We start from the raw sequence: 21,138 nt of genomic DNA on the forward strand, positions 1-21,138 counted from the left end.
CTGGGGGCTTGTCTAAACTTACAGAACTGTAGCAGCTATAGCACTTAGTGAAGAAGCTACCTACGCTGACAGGAGAGCGTCTCCTGTTGACATAGGTACTCCATTTCCCCAAGAGGGGGAAGCTAGGTCGAAGGGAGAAGCCCTCCCATCAACATAGTGCTGTCTACACCAGGAGTTAGGTCAGTATAACTGCGTGACTCATGCTTGCATAAAACTGTGTATTAAATTGAAAAATAGTAGTTCTGAGAAGGAAGACTGTATTTATGGAGAGAGAAACTCAAATACTATATATGCATAAATAGCAAGAATTCAGTGCAATCTGAACCTGATCCAGGGTAATGAATATTATATAATTTATCCAGACACATTACAAGGGAATAACTGCATTTTGTTTGTTTAGCATGCACAATAATTGTTTTCTTTAATTACAGTTCGTTGCCATGAAAAGGAGAATGTGATTAAACTGCTCACCTTATGAAATTTGGCTTACATGTGAATCTGCCAGGTATAGACGTGTGTGTGTGTCTCTCTCTGTCTGTTTAGAGCATTGCTAAGTAAAGTAACATTTTGATCTTCTGCTGACTTCTTGTACATAATATTTACCTAAAGACTTTATATATCATTATTATTATTTATTTTATTGTAGTATTTCTGAAGTGGTATTGAAATGTAGCCTTTTTAAAAAATATTTATAAAAATAATTTCTGCTGTCGAGATGTACATAGGCATCCCTAATACACCGACTTGGCTTTAAAGGTTGATCATGAGAAATTCAGGGAATGTGTTGTTTTCCCTGGCTTATTGGTGCTGTGTGCTTGTCTCTTTGGATGTTATATGCTGTTGACTCATATTTAGTTTGTAATCCACTATGACCCCAAGATCCCTTTCCACAGTACTTCTTCCTAAGCAGTCATTTCCCATTTTGTATCTGTGCAATTGTATTATCAAATACTTAGCTCACTGCAATCAGAAGAGAGGCAGGGTGGTTCTTGCTAGTGGAATACTAAAATCTTTAGTAATTCTTCCAGCCTGGGCTTTGGAGGTTGATGTATTGGTAACTTGTTGCAATTACTTTTAAATATTTTGAGATGTCTTTTTTGTTTTTGTTTTTCCTGTTTTTATCATTTCAACCTAGGTAATACAAAGACCTGTGGAATATGAGTGATGACAAACCCTTTTTATGCACTGCCCCTGGATGTGGCCAGGTAATAGGATGCTTTGAATCTATTAATGTTGGTCAAGTAGACAAACACAGGTAAATGTATTTTATGTTAGATTGAAGAGTAGAAATATTTCTTAATGACAGATGTTGGAAAGTAACTGCATGCTGTAATTATTTTGTAAAGCAGGTGACAGCAAGAATTTTCAGTAATTTTTAAAAAATTTCAAATATGCTATCCAGAGGATAGATTCTTTAAAAAAGAAAAACAAAAGAAAAACCCCACAATTGTTATATCTCTGTCAGAAAAAACACTTTGTTTTAATTCTGCGTTTGTAATTTTCTAAATGGAAACAAATAATGCATTAATTTGCATAATAGTGATCACATTCTTAACTCTCTAGAAGGAATTAGCAGAAAAACAAGTGCAATACAACGTGTAATACAGCTCCAGTATTCATGATATCTGTAGAGGTTAAATGATAGCAGGGCCCTTGTATAGTGAAGCCTGGGGGCATACTTTAAGTTTCGGTAAACATCTCAATTTTCCCCAATGCATTGTTATAATCCAGTACTAGCCTACTGGTTCTGCCATGCTTCAGGAAGGAGGCCTTCCCATTGATTGGTCAGCTTCAGAGAAAATCCCTTACAAATGGGCTGTACAGGGAACTGAAATCCCATTCTGGTCTTGTGCATTTCCAAATTTCCCTCCCATTTTGAGCTGAAGCGTAACTTTTTTAAAAAGGCCCAGAGGCAATACTTGCAATTACGGACAGTAACCTAGCTTCAGTACCAGGCAAACTGGTTGAAACTATAGTAAAGAATAGAATTATCAGACACATAGATGAAAACAATATTTTGTTGAAGGGTCAACACGGCTTTTGTAAAAGGGAAATAACATCTCACTAAACCTATTAGAATTCTTTGAGGGTGTCACCAAACATGTGGACAAGAGTGATCTGCTCAATATAGTGTACTTGGACTTTCAGAAAGCCTTTGACAAGTTCCCTCACCAAAGGCTCTTAAGTGAAGTAAACAGTCATGGGACAAGAGGGAAGGTCCTCTCCAGGATGAGTAACTGGTAAAAAGATAGGAAACAAAGGTAAGAATAAATGGTCAGTTTTCACAGTGGAGAGAGGTAAATAGTGAGGTCCCGCAAGGCTAAGTGCTGGAACCAGTGCTGTTCAATATAACTCATAAATGATCTGGAAAAAGGGGTGAACAGTGAGGTTGCAAAATTTGCAGACAATACAAAAATTACTCAAGATAGTTAAGTTCAAAGCAGCCTGCTTTGGACTTACAAAGGGGTCTCTCAAAACCGTGTTATTGGGCCAGGAAAGAGCAAATGAAATTCAATGTTGATAAATGCAAAGTAAAGTGTATCTTGTAAAACATCATCCCACCTACACATATATAATGATGAGTTCAAAATTAGCTATTACCACTCGAGAAAGATCTTGTAATTTTCCGAGGATAGATCTCTGAGAACGTCTGCTCAGTGTGCAGTGGCAGTCAAAAAAGCTAACAGAATGTTAGTAACTATTAGGAAAGTGATAGATAATAAGACAGAAAATATCATAATGTCCCTATATAAATCCATCGTACGCCCACACCTTGAATATTGTGTGTAGTTTTGGTCACCCCATCTGAAAAAAGCTGTATTAGCATTGGAAAAAGTGCAGAGAAGGGCAACAAAAATGATCAGGTGTATGAAACAGCTTTCATATGAGAAAAGATTAAAAAGACTGTGACTGTTCAGCTTAGAAAAGAGACGACTAAAGGGGGATATGGTGGAGAAAGCGAATAAGGAAGTGTTATTTATCCCTTCACATATCACGAAAACTGGGGATCACTCAATGAAATTAGTAGGCAGCAGGTTTAAAACAAACATAAAGAAGTAAGTCATCTTCACACAATGCCCAATCAACCTGTGGAAGTCATTGCCTGCGGATGTGAAGGCCAAAAGGATAAGTGGGTTCAAAAGAGAATTAGACAAGTTCATGATGGATGGATTCATCAATGACTATTAGCCAAGATGGTCAGGGATGCAAACCCATGCTGTGGGTGTCCCTAAGGTTCTGACTGCCAGAAGCTGGGAATGGATGACAGAAAATGAACCTCTTGATAATTGCCCTGTTCTGTTCATCCCTTCTGAAGCATCTGGCACCGTCCACTGTCAGAGGACAGGATGCTGGGCTAAGTGGACCATTGTTCTGACCCAGTATGGCCATTCTTATGCTCTCATAATGTGAGGCTTTCATGCCTTCTCAACTCACATCAGGATTGGAAAAGGGGTACTATATTTTGTTCTAGGTTATTAATTTTGTTTTTCTTTCCTTCCGTACTGGTATGGCCCAGCTTCTGTGGTTTTAGGTAATACTTGAGGTTTTCTTGATGCAAACAGTGATCAGATATTCACTTTTATTTTATCTGCTCACAATTTTGTCAATATCCACTGCGAACTTGCAAGTGGTCCTTCCTGCAGGGTGTAGTGAGGAAGACATATGTAGACTTCAGGGGAAGGTGCCAGGATGGGAATCTCTCAACCTGGGTCAGTTTGTAGTGGGAGTGGTAGCCTATATCACGTAATGAAGCGCACACTAACTTTAAGGAACAACTAGGGCTTGATAGTTAGATGGACACAACTCTCATAATAGAGTGAAAGTTAATATTACATATCACATCTGGGCAGCCTGTGGTTAGGTCCCCCTGAGCAGACTGAAGACCTTTTAATTGTTACCTATTCTTATGATGATTATGTAGGTATGTAATCTATGGTCTGAAAATGTAGCTGCCCATAGCGGTCGGGGTTTTCCACATGTAGACGAGTATAATTTTCCAGTGTATTAAATAATATTGAAGCTAATAAGCCATTTTCCTTTAGGCTTGTCTTCTGTGTTTCTTACCATGTACTAATGACTGCTCAATTTATACTTATTCTGTAAGGAAAAGTCATTGCATTCTTGCAGATAGTGGGGTTTGGTTTATGTGGGTGTTTTGTTTTTTGCACAATGTTGCTTTACAGAAGCAACAAGATTTATTTTAATACAACTCTAGGATTTGTTCTTAGTCTTATTCAGTACCATTTGTCTGGCAGTGTCTAAGTCCCGAGTGGTAACATTGACTCTGAATTTGATTTCTTGTCAATTTAAGTGAGACTCTGATCATCATTTTAACATCGAATTGTGTATTTAATTTCTGATTGTAATGTTTATAATTGAAAGATTCAATGAGGTGAATGTTCTTTGATTTTTTTTTTAAAAGGAAATTTTAAAGTATTACATTCAAGAGTTCAGCATACTTTTATTTTTGAAAGAATGTTATGGCTTATAGACTCATAGACTTTAAGGTCAGAAGGGACCATTATGATCTTCTAGTCTGACCTCTGCACAATGCAGGCCACAGAATCTCACCCACTCCTGTAACAGCCCCCTAAACTATGTCTGAGCTATTGAAGTCCTCAACTTGTGGTTTAAAGACATCAAGGTGCAGAGAATCCTCCAGCAAGTGACCCGTGCCCCACGCTGCAGAGGAAGGTGAAAACCCCCCAGGGCCTCTGCCAATCTGCCCTGGAAGAAAATTCCTTCCCGACCCCAAATATGGCGATCAGCTAAACCCTGAGCATGTGGGCAAGACTCACCAGCCAGACACCCAGGAAAGAATTCTCTGTAGTAACTCAGATCCCACCCTATCTAGTGTCCCATCACAGGCCATTGGGCATATTTACTGCTAATAGTCAAAGACCAATTAATTGCCAAAATTAGGCTATCCCATCATACCATCCCTTCCATAAACTTATCAAGCTTAGTCTTGAAGCCAGATATGGCTTTTGCCTCCACTGCTCCCCTTGGAAGGGTATTCCAGAACTTCACTCCTCTGATGGTTAGAAACCTTTGTCTAATTTCAAGTCTAAACTTCCTGATGGCCAGTTTATATCCATTTGTTCTTGTGTCCACATTGGTACTGAGCTTAAATAATTCCTGTCCCTCCCTGGTATTTATCCCTCTGATATATTTATAGAGAGCAGTCATATCTCCCCTCAGCCTTCTTTTGGTTAAGCTAAACAAGCCAAGCTCTTTGAGTCTCCTTTCATAAGATAGGTTTTCCATTCCTCGGGTCATCCTAGTAGCCCTTCTCTGAACCTGTTCCAGTTTGAATTCATCCTTCTTAAACATGGGAGACCAGAACTGCATATAGTATTCCAGATGAGGTCTCACCAATGCCTTGTATAACGGTACTAACACTTTCTTATCTCTACTGGAAATCCCTCGCCTGATACATCCTAAGACCGCATTAGCTTTTTTCACAGCCATATCATATTGGTGGCTCCTGTGATCAACCAATACTTCAAGGTCCTTCTCCTCTTCTGTTACTTCCAAGTGATGTGTCCCCAGTTTATAACAAAAAATTCTTATTAATCCCTAAATGCATGACCTTGCACTTTTCACTATTAAATTTCATTTTATTACTATTACTCCAGTTTACAAGGTCATCCAGATCTTCCTGTAGGATATCCCGGTCCCTCTCTGTATTGGCAATACCTCCCAGCTTTGTGTCATTCGCAAACTTTATTAGCACATTCCCACTTTGTGTGCCAAGGTCAGTAATAAAAAGATTGGTCCCAAAACCGATCCCTGAGGAACTCCACTAGTAACCTCCTTCCAGTATGACCCGTTGTAGTCTCCCCTTTAACCAGTTCCTTATCCACCTTTCAATTTTCATATTGATCCCCATCTTTTCCAATTTAGTTAACAATTCCCCATATGGAACCGTATCAGATGCTTTACTGTAATTGAGGTAAATTAGATCTACTGCGTTTCCTTTGTCTAAAAAATCTATTACCTTCTCAAAGAAGGAGATCAGGTTGGTTTGGCATGATCTACCTTTTGTAAAACCATGTTGTATTTTGTCCCAATTACCATTGGCCTCAATGTCCTTAACTACTTTCTCCTTCAACATTTTTTCAAAGACCTTGCATACTACAGATGTCAAACTAACAGGCCTGTAGTTACCCAGATCACTTTTTTTCCCTTTCTTAAAAATAGGAACTGTTAGCAATTCTCCAATCATACAATACAACCCCTAAGTTTACAGATTCATTAAAAATTCTTGTTAATGGGCTTGCAATTTCATGTGCCAGTTCCTTTAATATTCTTGGATGAAGATTATCTGGTAGTTGGTTGAGTTTGGCTTCTCCCTCGGATGTGGTAATATGTACCTCCATATCCTCATTCCCATTTGTCATCCTACCATTATCCCTAAGCTTCTCATTAAAGACTGAGGCAAAGTATTTGTTTAGATATTGGGCCATGCCTAAATTATCCTTAACCTCCACTCTATCCTCAGTGTTTAGTGGTCTCACTTCTTCTTTCTTTGTTTTCTTCTTCTTTATATGGCTGTAGAACCTTTTACTATTGGTTTGAATTCCCTTTGCAAGGTCCCAACTCTACATGGCTTTTGGCCTTTCTCACTTTATCCCTACATGTTCTGACCTCAATAAGGTAGCTTTCCTTGCTGATCCCTCCCATCTTCCACTCCTCGTAAGCTTTCTGCTTTTTCTTAATCACCTCTCTGAGATGCTTGCTCTTCCAGCTTCGTCTACAACTCCTGCCTAGGACTTTTTTCCCCTTTCGTGCGATGCAGGCTTCTGATAGTTTCTGCAACCTTGACTTGAAGTAAATCCAGGCCTCCTCCGTCTTTAGATCTACAAATTCTTCAGTCCAATCCACTTCCCTAACTAATTTCCTTAATTTTTTAAAGTTAGCCCTTTTGAATTCAAAAACCCTGGTCACAGATCTATTTTTGTTTATCCTTCCATTTAGTTTGAACTGAATTAGCTCATGATCGCTCGAACCAAGATTGTCCCCTACAACCATTTCTTCTATGAGGTACTCACTACTCACCAAAACCAAATCTAAAATGGCATCCCCTCTTGTTGGTTCAGCAACTACTTGGTGAAGGAATCCATCAGCTATCGCATCCAGGAAAATCTGAGCCCTATTATTACTACTAGCACTTGTCCTCCAGTCTATATCTGGGAAGTTAAAGTCTCCCATGATCACACAATTCCCATTAGTATTTACTTCTTTAAAAACATTAAAGAGGTCTTTATCCATATCCAAATTGGATCCCGGCGGTCTATAGCAAACCCCAAGAACTATCCCAGGGAGGCTCTAGTAGCTTATATTTAAAAGAAATCAAGAGTAATCCTAATCTGAAACATTGTTCTTTCAAGTAATTTCTGCTTATCTTTTCGGGCTCTATACCATGGAGTTAGACTGAAAAAACTCGATTGTGTGGCAGGTTTCAGAAGTAACTTATGTGATGTGAATTATATTAAAAAATGGCAAACATTTTTTTTTAAGTATAAAGTAGTAGAAATCAATGAGAATTGTGGCTTTTTGTCATCATGGTAAATGCTGTTGCTGCATGTATGCACAGTGAGCAGGTAAAATGTGTGCTCGTTACTGCATTACAATAAAGGGAAAACCAACCTGCAGTATGCCTTGCTCTAGCAGTGCCACAGGTCCCTCATTTTCATGAGCACTGAAATATTCACCAAGCTTAAATAAAAATAGATTTAAGGGACATCATCAATTTAAAAATGTAATTTCTTTCTGAATATTTTACTTGTTACAAGAATCATTGAGGATTGATGTGATTGAAAGGGAGTAGAAGAAAATAGGTTTTGTGCATTTGACAAAATAGTTACATTGTTTAACAATTTTCCCTATAAAGTTGATCAGTTTCCACTTTGGTTTGTTAGGCTATTTTACATTTTTTTAAAGAAGTAACATGTAGAGTGGGGCTCAGGGGCAGGTAGACAATAATACCTGAAAGTACTTTTAGCTAATTAAAAAAAAAAAACTGACTAGCACTCAAGTTGATAGCATCTCTTCAAGAATTTAATTTTTAAAAATGCAATGATTTAAAAAATCCATATTAACTGAAAAAAATAAACTAAATGCTCAAAACTTCATTAGCCCGGAGTTGTTTGCCTTCACTTGTCTTGTGCCCTTTCAGAATGTGGAGTGTGGCTAACTTAAACATCTGAAAACCCAGAGTGCAGGGATAAGGATATATTCCATCCCAACAATACAACCTTAACTGTACTTTCACTGGAGCTGGCAGTAGGGTAATGCAAAGGTTAATAAACTGTCAATGGAAGTGGAGGATTCTCCATCTTTTGATGTCTTCAAATCAAGCCTGGATTATTTTCTGGAATATGGTTTAGTCAAATACAAGTCATTAGACTCAATGCAGCAGTAACTGGATGAAATTCTCTGGCCTGTCTCATACTGGAAGTCAGAATCTATGTTCTAATGGTCCTTTCTGGCCTTAAAATCTCTGAATCTAGAGTAAGTAGATCTGAGAAAGGACTAAGCATGTCTTATTATTTGTGTTAAGTTCCACAGATTTGACTTCTGACATTTATCTGCATGGACTCCAGCTATATTCACTGTGTTAGGTGTACTTGTTTTGAATGATGGAGGGATTAATTGGAACAACTTGGTAGAGCTGTGACTGTGATATAAAGAGCAGTGCAGGTGTACCTTGAGGGATCAAGTATGCTTCATTTCAGCATTGAGTTTTGTAGATTGTCAGTAGAGTTGCGCCAGTTACCTTGTCATGAAGATTATCAGCGGTGTAATGGCATACATGACAGTGGTGTCCGGGGCTTTGTGAGGGATAAGTGAAGGTAATGTCTCAGAACAAATCCTCAGGCTAAGGATGAAAGTGTGGTAACATTTTTGCAAATCTGGGGTGGTTTGTGTGGAGTAAACTCAGTGTTTGAGTGTAGACCAAGGGGAGGTAGGTAGTTTCCTATACCTGAAGTAAACCCAAGGTTTGCCTTGGAAAAGAGAAGGTACTAGACTTTATCCTACTGTGCTCGTATGCTGTAGCATCTATGTTGTGAATGTATGTAATTGGTATGCTGAGGAATTGCTCTAAAAGAGCAGAGTTAAAGTTGCATTGCAGGGGTCGCATGTACCTTATCTTCCCAGGTTTTCAGAGGTTTAAGTTTAGCCATTCTCCACATTTTGGAAGGGCACAAAGCATGACTGGGTAACATGAACTCTGCCTTAATGAAGTTTTGGCAAAATTAATTTCCTTTTGAGTTTAAAAAAATAATAATTTCTCAGTGTGCTTATGTACCACAGCCCAGCTCTCCACCTCCATTGCCTCTGTCTCCTTGGCAGTGATTACCCCAGCCGCAGAATACACTGTCCGCATGTTAGTGTCTTCAGTGCCCCTACATCATCTCCCCATCTCTCTGCCTGCCTGGCACAGCTTGGTTCTCTCTCCTCAGCCCTCCTGTCCAGGAGAAGCAGGCATTAGCATGGGACCTGCAGTTTGAGAAACTGGGAAAGAGATGCAGCAACGGTGCAAGGACTAATGTCGAGTCGGGAGGGGGGGGCATTTTTTTGAAGGGAGGGGTGAGGTCATCAGAGGAAGGATGATCCAGTGGTTAGGTGCTTCAATTCCCTTCTTCGCCATAGACTTCCTGTGTGACCTTTGTCAAGTCACTTAGTGTCTCTGAATCTCAGTTTCCTAACTGAAATGGGAATGATAGCACTTCCTTACTTCACAGAGGTGTTGTGAATGTAAATACGTTAAAGATTGAGGCACTCGGATACTACAGCGATAGGGGCCATGTAAGTACCTATAATTTATGTTAATATTGATGGTTGGGGGCGGGGAGGGGCAAAGCAGAAGCCACTCCAGTATCACCTGCTGCACACCTCTGACCCCCCTTTTACTCCACTCTTTCCTGCACTACTCCAACCCCCATATTCCTCCAAGCTGCTCAGACTCTCCTATCACTGCTCTGACACTGCTCTGTCTCCTCCAACATTCCCTCCATATGCCTGCTGCTTTGAGCCCTTTCCACACATTTATCAGCTGCACCCTTCTCCTTGGCACTCCATGCCCCTGGTGATCTTGGAGGGGCTATAGGTAAGTGGGAAGGTGATGGGGCTATGTGGATTCCATGTATCAGCTGAAACCAGGAAGAGGCAGGTGGTGGAGAAAAAGTCCCTAGCCCAAATCTCACCCTAGTGTATGGGGAAGAGGCTCTAGACATCCATCTTCAGCAGAGGATCCAGATCGTGTCTCACACATGGTGAGGCAAGGACTCAGACTTCCCCGTGAAGGGCAGGAACTCCCCAGATCCTGGCTTACATGCAAAGTGGGAGGGACAGGGGCTAAGACCCCCCCATGAGAGGCAGGAGCCCCCGGCTCCTTGAGCTCACCTTCTAGCCCCCAGCTGTGGGGCTGTGAATGGGAGGCATCTCCCCCATCCCCACCTTTCTGCTGACACTACCTGACCCGGGCAGGCTAGGGGAGGGGAGAATGTGGGGAAAACCAGTATTTGAATTATCCTTGGTGTGTTTGGTCCCTCAGTAGCTGTGCCAGAATAAAACCCCAAGCTGAAAAGCTCCCATCCCACCCCCCATATTCCTTCACTGCTCTGACACACACACACACACACACACACACACACACACACACACACACACACACACACACACACACTCCCCAGCTGTGTATCAACAAAGTAATAAGAATTTGAAAAAAATTGTGAAAAGCTCCTGAGAATGAGTTGTGTAGTAGGTACCTCTTGACCAATGACACATTGACTTGCTATCTTTTTGATCACACTCAGTTACATTGGTCAGGAAACAGACAAAGACTGACTTGTGATTTAGTTACTCTGTCTAGTGGTCTCTCATCTTCTCTCTATTTAATTAATGGTAATTTCCTGGACAATACTTCTAAAGTAAAATCAGAATCTGCATGTGGATTTTAGAGCAATTTAAAATATTGCTCTTAAACCAGAAACATTGGTCTTGGTAAAACTTCCAAAAGCAGCCCTGCAGAATGCAGGCAAAGAGCAAGGATGTGCACAACGCACCTTCTCTGAAAGCTGCCAAGGGTGGGGATAGAACTCAAAATGGATGAGTACAATGAACACAACATGTTTCCTGAAGCCATCTAGTTATTGTGACAACAACCTGCCTCGCACCCTTGCTGCACACGTGCATTTCCATCTCTTTGGCTCATCAATTTTGGCAAAAGCCATTCTGGAGATATAAACTCTGTCAATAACTTTTTCAGTATTGTATTGAGTGGGTGTCATGTGCTAGCTAAATTAAATGTTGAGTGAATGAGATCAGTTTTGGGACTGTTGGAGCCATGATCTGAGTTCCAGGTGTGTGCAAAAAAATAAGATTTTGTAAAAAGCTGAGGGACTGTATCTTGGGGGGGACTCACCTTGCTCAAATGATCCCTTTATGGATTATTAACCCTACTCTACAGGCCCATGTGGCACAGCAAAGACAATCCAAGTAGGCATGTGGATTTTAGAGCATTCACAATGGTCAACCCTTAAACAAAAAGCCATGTTCAACCTTAACCATATTTCAACCTTAGCTATGGCAGAAAACCAACTCTTCTGTAATTGCAAAACCACAGAGGTTACTGTGCTCAGACAATAAATGTTTATAATACTCCTTTTGTGTCAAAAGTGTATCTTGACTTTTTGATGACTGTAGGGTTCTTCACAGTATCTTCACTTTTACTGACTCAGAGTGTTGTTACTTAATTATTGCGGACATTCTTTAGCAGTAGTGTGTATATGTATTTTTAGTTAACTTTTTCTGACCACTTGATGGTAGAATATTATATCCAGCATTAACAAGAACAGATGTGTATCTGTTTTAAAAAAAAAATCAACTGATATTTTAGTGATAATGATGGTTTTATACATGCTGTGAAAATGACTTTCCATATAATTACATTCACTTCAGTCAAATTCAAAGTTTTAACTGTACTTTAAAACTTTTTGCCACAGCGTTTTACCAACGAGGATCATTTGGCTGTCCATAAACATAAACATGAGATGACACTGAAATTTGGTCCAGCTCGTAATGACAGTGTCATTGTGGCTGGTTAGTATATACTTTTATTAAGTTATCCATCTTTCTCCTGGAATTTGCACAAATTTTGTGGGGCTTTGTACATGATATAACTTATGTAGACTGGTGAAAGAAAATACCAAAGAATTCCTGTATGGTGAAGGTTTGCAACATGTATTCATTATCCATTACATTTCTATCTAAATCACCTCTCTTCACATGGTATATAATAAATACAGGATTGTCAATATTGCAGTAGTTGACTAACCTATGTAAGCATTCATATATAAAAAAGCACATGCTGTATAACCTTTTATGTCTAACTTCATCTGACACTTAATCGCTTCCCCAAGGTCTTGGTTGCCCTTATAGTTTACACGTATGTTGAAATAGTTTTTTTCCCCTAAAAATACTACGCATTTTACAGACTTCAGTTGTCTCAAGAAAATCAATCAATAGTATTGTAAATATTTTAAAATAAATAAGTTGTTATAAAGAAGACAAGTCTTTTAATTTTGTCTAAGTCAAAACTACTTATTTGCAATATCTGAAATCAAACTTTAACCCCTGAATCCCTTTGCCTTTCTTGGTCAGTCAGAATCTTATTTTTCTTATTATTGTTTTATTTCTTTAAAAAAGAAATTCCTCTCTAAATTTATTAAGTCTATGGCTCTTATAGACACAGACCAATCATGAATGGACCATTAGACTGTAAATATTGTTAAGTAAGCTCCTCTTGAACTTCTTGGGGATAGTGTATATACTACACCATGGATATAGTCAAAACATTTTCCAGTGGTGGAGCAGTCTAATTTAATTGTACAAATGCACTAGCCACTCTTTCCAACCTTCCGTTATTCCAAGTTGCTAATTTATTAGGAGAGGCAGACAAATGGAATTCTACAGTTAAAAAAACTGGCAGACTTTTAAATACCATAAATGCTCTCTGCAGTGTGTGCAGTTTGCGGGGGAGATCTATCAGGCAGTCAGGTGAGTGGCAGTGAAACAATAGGAGAGTTCTTTATCTGCCTTCCCAAGCGTGCTACAGTACTTCCATGATCTTTCCCCACTATCATACATGAACTCCCCTTGAAATTAGTGAAACCTTGTGTAATGTTATTTCCTATATTTATAATACATACTGTACAGTATAACAGCTTACTTTCACCTGACAGTGCATCAATTCTAAGTGAAATAAATGGGAGTTTCCAAACTATCCAAAATATAAATTTAAAATGAGTACAGAAGTCATTCACGCAATAGTCAATGGAAGTACTGTGATTTTAGTTTTACTATGCAAACATCTTTTAAATCAAAAAAGTTTGGGATACTATCTTCACCACACTTTGCATGTAACTTATAAATGACACAGCATATGAATAACAAAAGCAGTAGTCCCTATTGTTGTTCACAATAAAAGAAGAAATACAAAACAGGTCCATGAGTCCATCAATGCCACTTTCCTTTGGGTTTGAATTGTGGGGGACCCTCACATAACAGCAACTCTCATTGCTGTTTGAAAATAAAGCTTCTTTCTTAAAATGATCCTCTTTGCTAATCCGGGCACTTAAGAGTTGTTCCTTCAGCCAACAGATGGAGACAGAACTCAGACTTTTGATTACATCTTCCCCTGTATCTATACCATGAGGGACTGGTCTACAAACCTCAGTTGTGTCTCTCCAGCAGGTGGAGCAACAGTACCACTTCTGGCTGGCCTGAATGAAAGAGGAAAAGAAGCGTGCCTTGGAGGCCTAGGAAACTTTTTGGCCACATGCCATATCTCCCTTTCCAATCTTATCCCTGGGGTTTTGAATGAGAGAGTCTTCCTAATTACCAAAACTACAAGTGAATGCCACCTTCCAAAAGTTAACAGTTATTAATGTAAATACCATATTTTTATCTGATTTTCTTTATGTATGTAACCATTCAAGCCTCCATTGTAGCCTGCTACTTATAAGTGTGTGTTTGAAAGTAGAAAGTGACAAGGTAAGAGGGAACTCCACTCAACAGAAGAGAAGTCTAATTAAAGGCTTCCCTCTGATAGCAATCTCTGCTGACCCACTGGTGTGTATTGTTGGGTTTTACACCTATTAATTTGTACCAGGGCATAGCAAAGTGTGCCCTCATCAAATTGGGAACTAGCATTCGTCCATATTGTTTATTTATAGTGTATTATTAAAATAACATTAACAATCTAAGAAAATTGGCCCATGTATCTGATGTGTCTATTTTTAATCATTTAAATATTTTCAGATCTAACTACTCTCTCCAAAATAAATGAAAGCAAAACCCACATTATGAAATAACTGATAGCTAAGTTGTTTAATAAAACAATTTTAAGAAAAGCTAGCGCAGAAATATTCCAAAATGCCCAAAATATTATTTTTACACACACAGTAAAAATATATAAAGTATTTTGAATTAAATTGCCAGAAAGTTTTGAAGAGTTATATGCCTGCTTTAACTGAAAAATTATTTAAAACAAATGAGTTTTTCTAACCTTAGCAATAGTGGTTTTAGGTAGAATGGGCTGCAAGTCTTTATAATTAAAGGGGAAAGTTACATCTTAAATTTGTTTTTAAATGATATTAAAGAAGAGCCCTTAAACTGTAGCACAAACTTTATTTTAACTAGGTGGTTGTTTGCTTTAGTGTTACTTTGGTTATTTATCCTAAAGTTAATTAAAACTTGGGCATTGGAGGTATTTTCATATTTTTATTTTGAAGATCGTAAGAACATCTTCTTACTAAATGGTATTTTGGAAAAAAATGTTTCATTTCATTTCAGATCAGACACCAACACCAACTAGATTCTTGAAGAACTGTGAAGAAGTGGGTTTGTTCAATGAGCTAGCAAGTCCTTTTGAAAATGAATTCAAAAAGGCTTCAGAAGATGACATTAAAAAAGTATGTTGTCAGTATTGGGCTTAGAAGTTATTGTATACAATATTTTTGTTTTGGTCTGGAAGTATTTAGTGTACTGAGAGATTTGTTTGTTTTGATAAAGCAGAGGAACCGTGTTATACTGGAATGTATGCTTTAAAAAAATCAATGTTCTCATTATTTTGTTTTTCAACTTTGAAATGCATCAGTCATCAACATAGAAGTGTAGGTATATGTTGTATGGAGAAAATACAAATTTAGGCCCCAGTCCTGCAAAGACTAACACACCTGTTTGTTTCATTTTATACAATGTGGCTTTAATTGGCTTTACTATTGTCTTTTAATTATTTAAAGGCCCGATCCACAGTTTATTAAAGTGAATGGGCACCTTTCCATTGACTCCAGTGGGCTTTTTATGAGGCCCTAAATGAGTAAATGGTTCTAAAAAGAACCCAGTTCTTACAAGGGGAAAAAATATATAAATAAAAATCAGGTGGAAGGAATAACTCTTATACTTCAATTGTTTTGCAGGTATACAGATTAGACAACACTTTAACAATGTACACATTACTAATATTCAGTTGTTAAAATAATAAGTTAAACAGTGGTAATCAAATTCAGCAACTAAAAGTGAAGTATGGTTTGAGAACAGATTTTACTATTTTAACTTCAGTTAAACTGACATTTAAATTTCTTTGACAGACAAATCCCAGTGAAAGACAAATGTTGATAACAACCAAAACCACCACACTTGTTCTTATTGTACAAATTGAATTTTTGCGTAAACTTGAATTGAATCCATTCCTAGTGAACTTTATTTAAATACATTTAGATGTGATGTCTTTCATTTTAATTCCTTCCCATTTATAAATGCTTAGGGCCCAAACCTGCAAGCACTTGTCAATGTGAAAAACTTTACTCATATAAATATAGTTATTCAAATGTACAAAGGTATGCAGGATTACATCTTTAGTTTTTTGTCTCTGTGGAGATAGAACCTTACCGAGCCCTAAAAAAATCTGTCACCTTCCATTTTCTGTGAGCCCAACACAGCTCCAAATGATGGCTCCCACTAATAGATTTCTTGCACCATTATACGTAGCACTATTGAGCCTGTGAGTACTTGCAGGAGGTTTCCGGAGCGCTCACTGCTATCTCAAGAGGCTACAAGGATCAAAGAATTTTTAAAACTTCTTTGCAGTTTCTTCAACACTGCTCTTCATCCTCCCAGCTGACCTTCATGTCTTAGGGAGGGATATTGTACTGTGATCTCCCTGAGTGACTCCTAAGGGCAATGATCAAAGGAGAATGGGGTTAATAGGGAGTATCATGTGGGAGGAGTTATCTGACTGCATTTTCTGGTTTTCAGAGGTTTTAGTTTCTGGCTTTTAACTTCCATGTTCTGGAAGAGTATAGGGAGAAGGGGCACTCCTAAACAATTTTCTTTCTCTTCGATGAAGTTTGGTTGTCTCTTAAAAGAACCAGATAGAGTATAATGAAAGGTAAAAATCTTTCTCGAGAGAATTATTTTCCTCTAAGGTATTTTGGCAGATGGGCTAGTTTGCAATATGAGTCAGTGGCTAAATACTTTGGACTTTCTTTTTCTTTAACCAGTATCAGTGATACTGGTTAAAAGATATTTTTCTTAAAGGAATTCCAGATGTAGTCCTCATGCCTTTAAAAGTTGTTCTGTCAGATTTTAACAATGTGAAGCCGTTTGAGCAATTAAATATATTTTCCCATTCTCTTTTTAAACAATTTTATCTCTTTCAATAATTATTCAATATATTTGTTTGATAATGTTTTGTCCCTTGTAGCTTTTGGAACTTAAGGTTTTGATGTCACCCTTGTGATTCTAATCATTTGCTTGGTAACAATCAAATTTAATAAGCATTGCAATGTAACTTCATGATGTGAGTTCAAAATAAAGTAGAAGTTAGGTTGTGATGGAGGGCAGTTATTCAGAACAAATCTGCAATCACACTAAAAAAGACAGAAAATTACTGGGAAAGAAAAATGAGTCTTGTGTGTTTTTTGGTTTTGTTTGTTTTTTTAAGTTTTGCCCTAGGTTGAGATTTCCTCCTTAGGCTTCCATATATTTTGAGGCTTAAAGTGCTTTCAAAGTTTAAACTTTATTCTTAGCAATATAATTTAAAATTTTAGTATGGTATGTGGTAAAGTGGTATTTGAGATTTTGAGAGTTCTCCATTACAAGCTACTTATGATTGAATTGAAAGTGTAATCAGTTACAGACAAGAGCCCAATACAGTGTGATTACATGGTCACATATATGGTCACATAATTGTCCTTATTCTCAAGTTGTTAGAATCATTATGGCCAGCTGTAGCATTCAGAGTATAGAAGAGAGTAGGCCATTCAGAAGCCCAAAGGACTGAAGATAATACAAGGCAGGGACAAGGGGCTTTCTGCAGAATATGGCTATCTTGTGAAGCAGAATACCTTAGGCTCCATTCCCAGCTGTTAACTTCCTAAGGTTTTCAGGAAAGGAACACTTTTCCTACAGAACTTACAGGGATTGGCCTGTACTTTGGCTGGCCTGAGGACTTGAAAGGAGAGGAACCAGACATCTGCCCAAGGGACTGAAGGTCATGTAGAAGTGGGAATGAGGGGTAGCTTAATGAGCTGGCTCTGCTTTAGATGGCCTGTGCTCCTTGAGAACAGAGATTCTACTCCATAGGGCTGATACTTTCCCCAGCTGCTTATTTTGTTTTTACATATTATAATTTGAGTGGCTAACAGGTTTATTTGCATGTTTACTCTTTTAGATGCCTCTAGATCTATCTCCTCTTGCAACACCAATCATAAGAAATAAAACTGAAGAGCCTTCAGTTGTGGAGACAACTCATCAGGATAGTCCTTTACCTCATCCAGAGTCCACTACCAGTGATGAAAAGGTCAGGAACTTATTTTTCTGGATTTAAAACATTTTTATAAAGAACATACATTTCTGTGAATTTGGTTTTGTATATATTTACTAGAACTATTTTGGTAACCTAATTGTTGATTGTACAGTGATGGCAGTCATATTGTAAAAGATTCAAAACCTTCAACCCTTCGGGTAAATTTTGCTTAAAATATTCTTTATTCTTCCCATTGGTCCTCCAACAAATTTAGGAGAGAACAGATTTTTCCTGATATTTCTTCTTCTTGTCTTAGTCTCATCTACATGGGTTCGGCTCTTTGAGTCCTTCTCCATTCGAGCCTTATAACTCCAAGCATTCATCTTAACACTAATTTCCACTGTATTCAAGAACTGCTCCTAGCTCTTCCTCAGGGTCCAGCTCTCAGAATCATACAAAAGTGCTGGCCCAATTACCATCTTGTAGATCTTACTTTTCAGTTTGATAGGTGTTCTTTTATACAGATCACTTCACTCACTTTTCTTCATTTAGTCCATGACTTTCCTTTTCTGTTTATAAGAAAAACAGCTTTTTTAAAAAAGAGCATCTTTATACATCATAAATAGGGCTGCAGATTTGTCACATCTTTTTTTTATCAAAAAATCATTGGTAAAGTTAGTAAAAGTCACAGGTTTAGGGACTGCTTTGTGATTTTTGTTGTTGTTGATAAATGCCTTGACAAATGAGGGGGCACTGATCACCTGTACCAGCACGGTCCCAGCACCACAACCCTAATCCTGGCCTAGATAATGTGATTGTGACTGTACAGATGACCACATAGTTTACCTTTTTTTGCCAGGATACCATATAAATTCACAAAATGTCCATTTTCCTGCTATCAGCCTGACATTTTGCCTGCCTTCTTAGGTTCTGCTTGCTTTTTAGTCCCCTCTTTCCCAAAGGGGAAACAAATGTGTTTCTTTGCTGGCTATTATACTTCTGATATTTAAAAGGACAGAATGGGAGGCAGGGGAAAGGGATATCTTTCATGATTCAGTGCATCAAGGATGAGAGCGTGACCTGAGCCACCAGACCTTTTCTTGCAGCCGAATGGGCAAAGCAGCTGAAGCAGTTGCATTATCTTGGGTAAAGAAGACTTACAGGAGGAATTTGCTGCCATCTGGTGCTTGTAAACTGCCCAGGATCACAGCTCCACTCTTGCAGCACTTATGAGCTCTTCATGGCAGCCACATTCTCCTTCTGCACAGCTCCTAAACTTAATCTGCGCAAGGTTGCCCTTTAGTAGATCTACACAGCAGATTTCTTCCACTGCAGTCCTCCCCTGGTTTCCCACAATGAAATGCTTCATGCCTTTGTTCAAAATCTGGGAGAACTGATGAGCCATGCAACAAATGTAGGTTGTGTTTGGTTCTTTGGTGAGGAGCAAGTTTCAAAGCTAAATGTCTCTTTATTGAAAAAGCCCTGCTGCCAATCCACTCCTATTTAAACTAGAAATGCTCCCAGTTTGACCACTTCTGAATTCAAAAGGCACCATAGAAAGAGAAGCAGTCTTTAGGCAGCTAGGTCCCTAACTATTCAGGGCATTATCAGTCCAAATCTACAACATAAGCTTCATTCAGAAATCAAATGGAAGCCAGTGCAGCCTATAGGGCACAGGTGTAATATGTTCCCTAAGTGAAATACCATTTAATAAGTGGACAGCTGAAATCTGTACTAATGGAAGGTTTTTTTTCATAGTTTTAAAGTGTAGTCCTGAGTACAGCAGCAATCAAATCTGACAAAGGCATAAGTAATTGGAAAGGCCTGCATCCAAAAGGAAAGATAAAAGCCAAGTCCAGATAAAGTGCTCTGCTGCTGCTACCTGTATGTACCTCCAAGAGCAATAGAGGATCTAATAAGGAACAAACAGTGGGCATGCTTCCTCGATCGGTGGAGATAATAATCTTTCTCCAACCCACAAATATCACTTTTATCTGATCTTGATTTGAGTCGCAGCTAATGGGTTTTCATCTTAGCCCTGTCCTGGTTTGGTTAACTGCTCAGCTGCCCTGTCCAGAGAATGCATTTATTATGTGTTTTCATTTTATGGAGTATTTATATTCTATTTCAGTACAATTAAAGGTTATTGAATTTAGTAATAACAAGCATTACCATATAATTTCCAGTTTGCTGTATCATGCAGTGCTCTCTCATTAATTTTGGTTGGGGGCTAGTTGCCGTGTACAGTAGGTAAAGTTTATAGCACAGTATACAGGGTCCCATGTTAAAGGTAATGGCTTGTTTCATTAACTTCTGTGACATGCTTTGGGATCTTCAGATGGAAGGTATGTATAGTTTAACATCTGTAGTGTGCAAGGTGCTGGAGAAAATTCTGAAAGAGAAAGTAGTTGAGGACCTTGACGTTAATGGCAATTGTGACAAATTACAACATGGTTTTACGAAGGGCAGATCGTGCCAAACCAATCTGATCTCCTTCTTCGAGAAAGTAACGGACTTATTAGATAAGGGAAATGCGGTGGACCTACTATACCTTGATTTCAGTAAAGCGTTTGATACTGTACCACATGAGGAATTATTGGCTAAACTTGAAAAGATGGGGATCGATATGAAAATCCAGAGGTGGATAAGGAATTGGTTAATGGGAAGAAAGCAGCGGGTTGTATTGAAGGGTGAACTGTCAGGTTGGAGGGAGGTCACCAGTGGAGTTCCTCAAGGTTCAGTTTTGGGACCCATTTTATTTAATCTATTTATTACTGACCTCGGAACCGACTGTAGGAATGGGCTGATAAAGTTTGCGGATGACACAAAGCTGGGAGGCATTGCCAATTCTGAGGAGGATAGGATATTCTGCAGGGAGACTTGAATGAGCTTGTGAATTGGAGTATCAGAAATAGGATGAAATTTAATAGTGAAAAGTGTAAGGTGATGCATTTAGGGATGACTAACAACAATTTTAGTTACAAACTGGGGACGCATCAGTTAGAAGTAACAGAGGAGGAGAAAGACCTCGGGGTCATGGTAGACCGCAGGATGACTGAGTCGACAATGTGACGTGACGTGGCGGTGAAAAAAGCCACTGCGGTCTTGGGATGCATTAGGCGAGGTATATCTAGTAGGGATAGGGAGGTCCTGCTTCCGTTGTATAAGGCGCTGGTGAGACCTCATTTGGAGTACTGTGTGCAGTTCTGGTCTCCCATGTTTAAAAAAGATGAACTCAAACTGGAACGGGTACAGAGAAGAGCCACTAGGATGATCAGAGGAATGGAAAACCTGTCGTATGAAAGGAGACTAGAGGA

General features: G+C 38.6%; 1 protein-coding gene across 2 annotated transcripts in view; it reads left to right on the top strand.

Annotated features, from left to right (window-relative positions):
* The window catches only part of ATF2 (activating transcription factor 2), a 78,399-nt gene that overhangs the window by 14,552 nt on the left and 42,709 nt on the right, over nucleotides 1-21,138 (top strand). The window contains exons 4-8 of one of the 2 annotated variants that reach the window (XM_054043841.1): nucleotides 432-505; nucleotides 1,136-1,205; nucleotides 12,015-12,111; nucleotides 14,866-14,984; nucleotides 17,747-17,875. In XM_054043841.1, the coding sequence (XP_053899816.1) occupies nucleotides 1,158-1,205; nucleotides 12,015-12,111; nucleotides 14,866-14,984; nucleotides 17,747-17,875 (393 nt within the window). In that variant the 5' untranslated portion in view covers nucleotides 432-505; nucleotides 1,136-1,157. Of the gene's footprint in view, nucleotides 1-431; nucleotides 506-1,135; nucleotides 1,206-12,014; nucleotides 12,112-13,761; nucleotides 13,960-14,865; nucleotides 14,985-17,746; nucleotides 17,876-21,138 lie in introns of those variants that run through there. The other variant, XM_054043842.1, reaches the window with a different exon arrangement.

Source organism: Malaclemys terrapin, chromosome 11 (assembly GCF_027887155.1).
Source record: "Malaclemys terrapin pileata isolate rMalTer1 chromosome 11, rMalTer1.hap1, whole genome shotgun sequence".
Classification (NCBI taxonomy): Eukaryota; Metazoa; Chordata; order Testudines; family Emydidae; genus Malaclemys; species Malaclemys terrapin.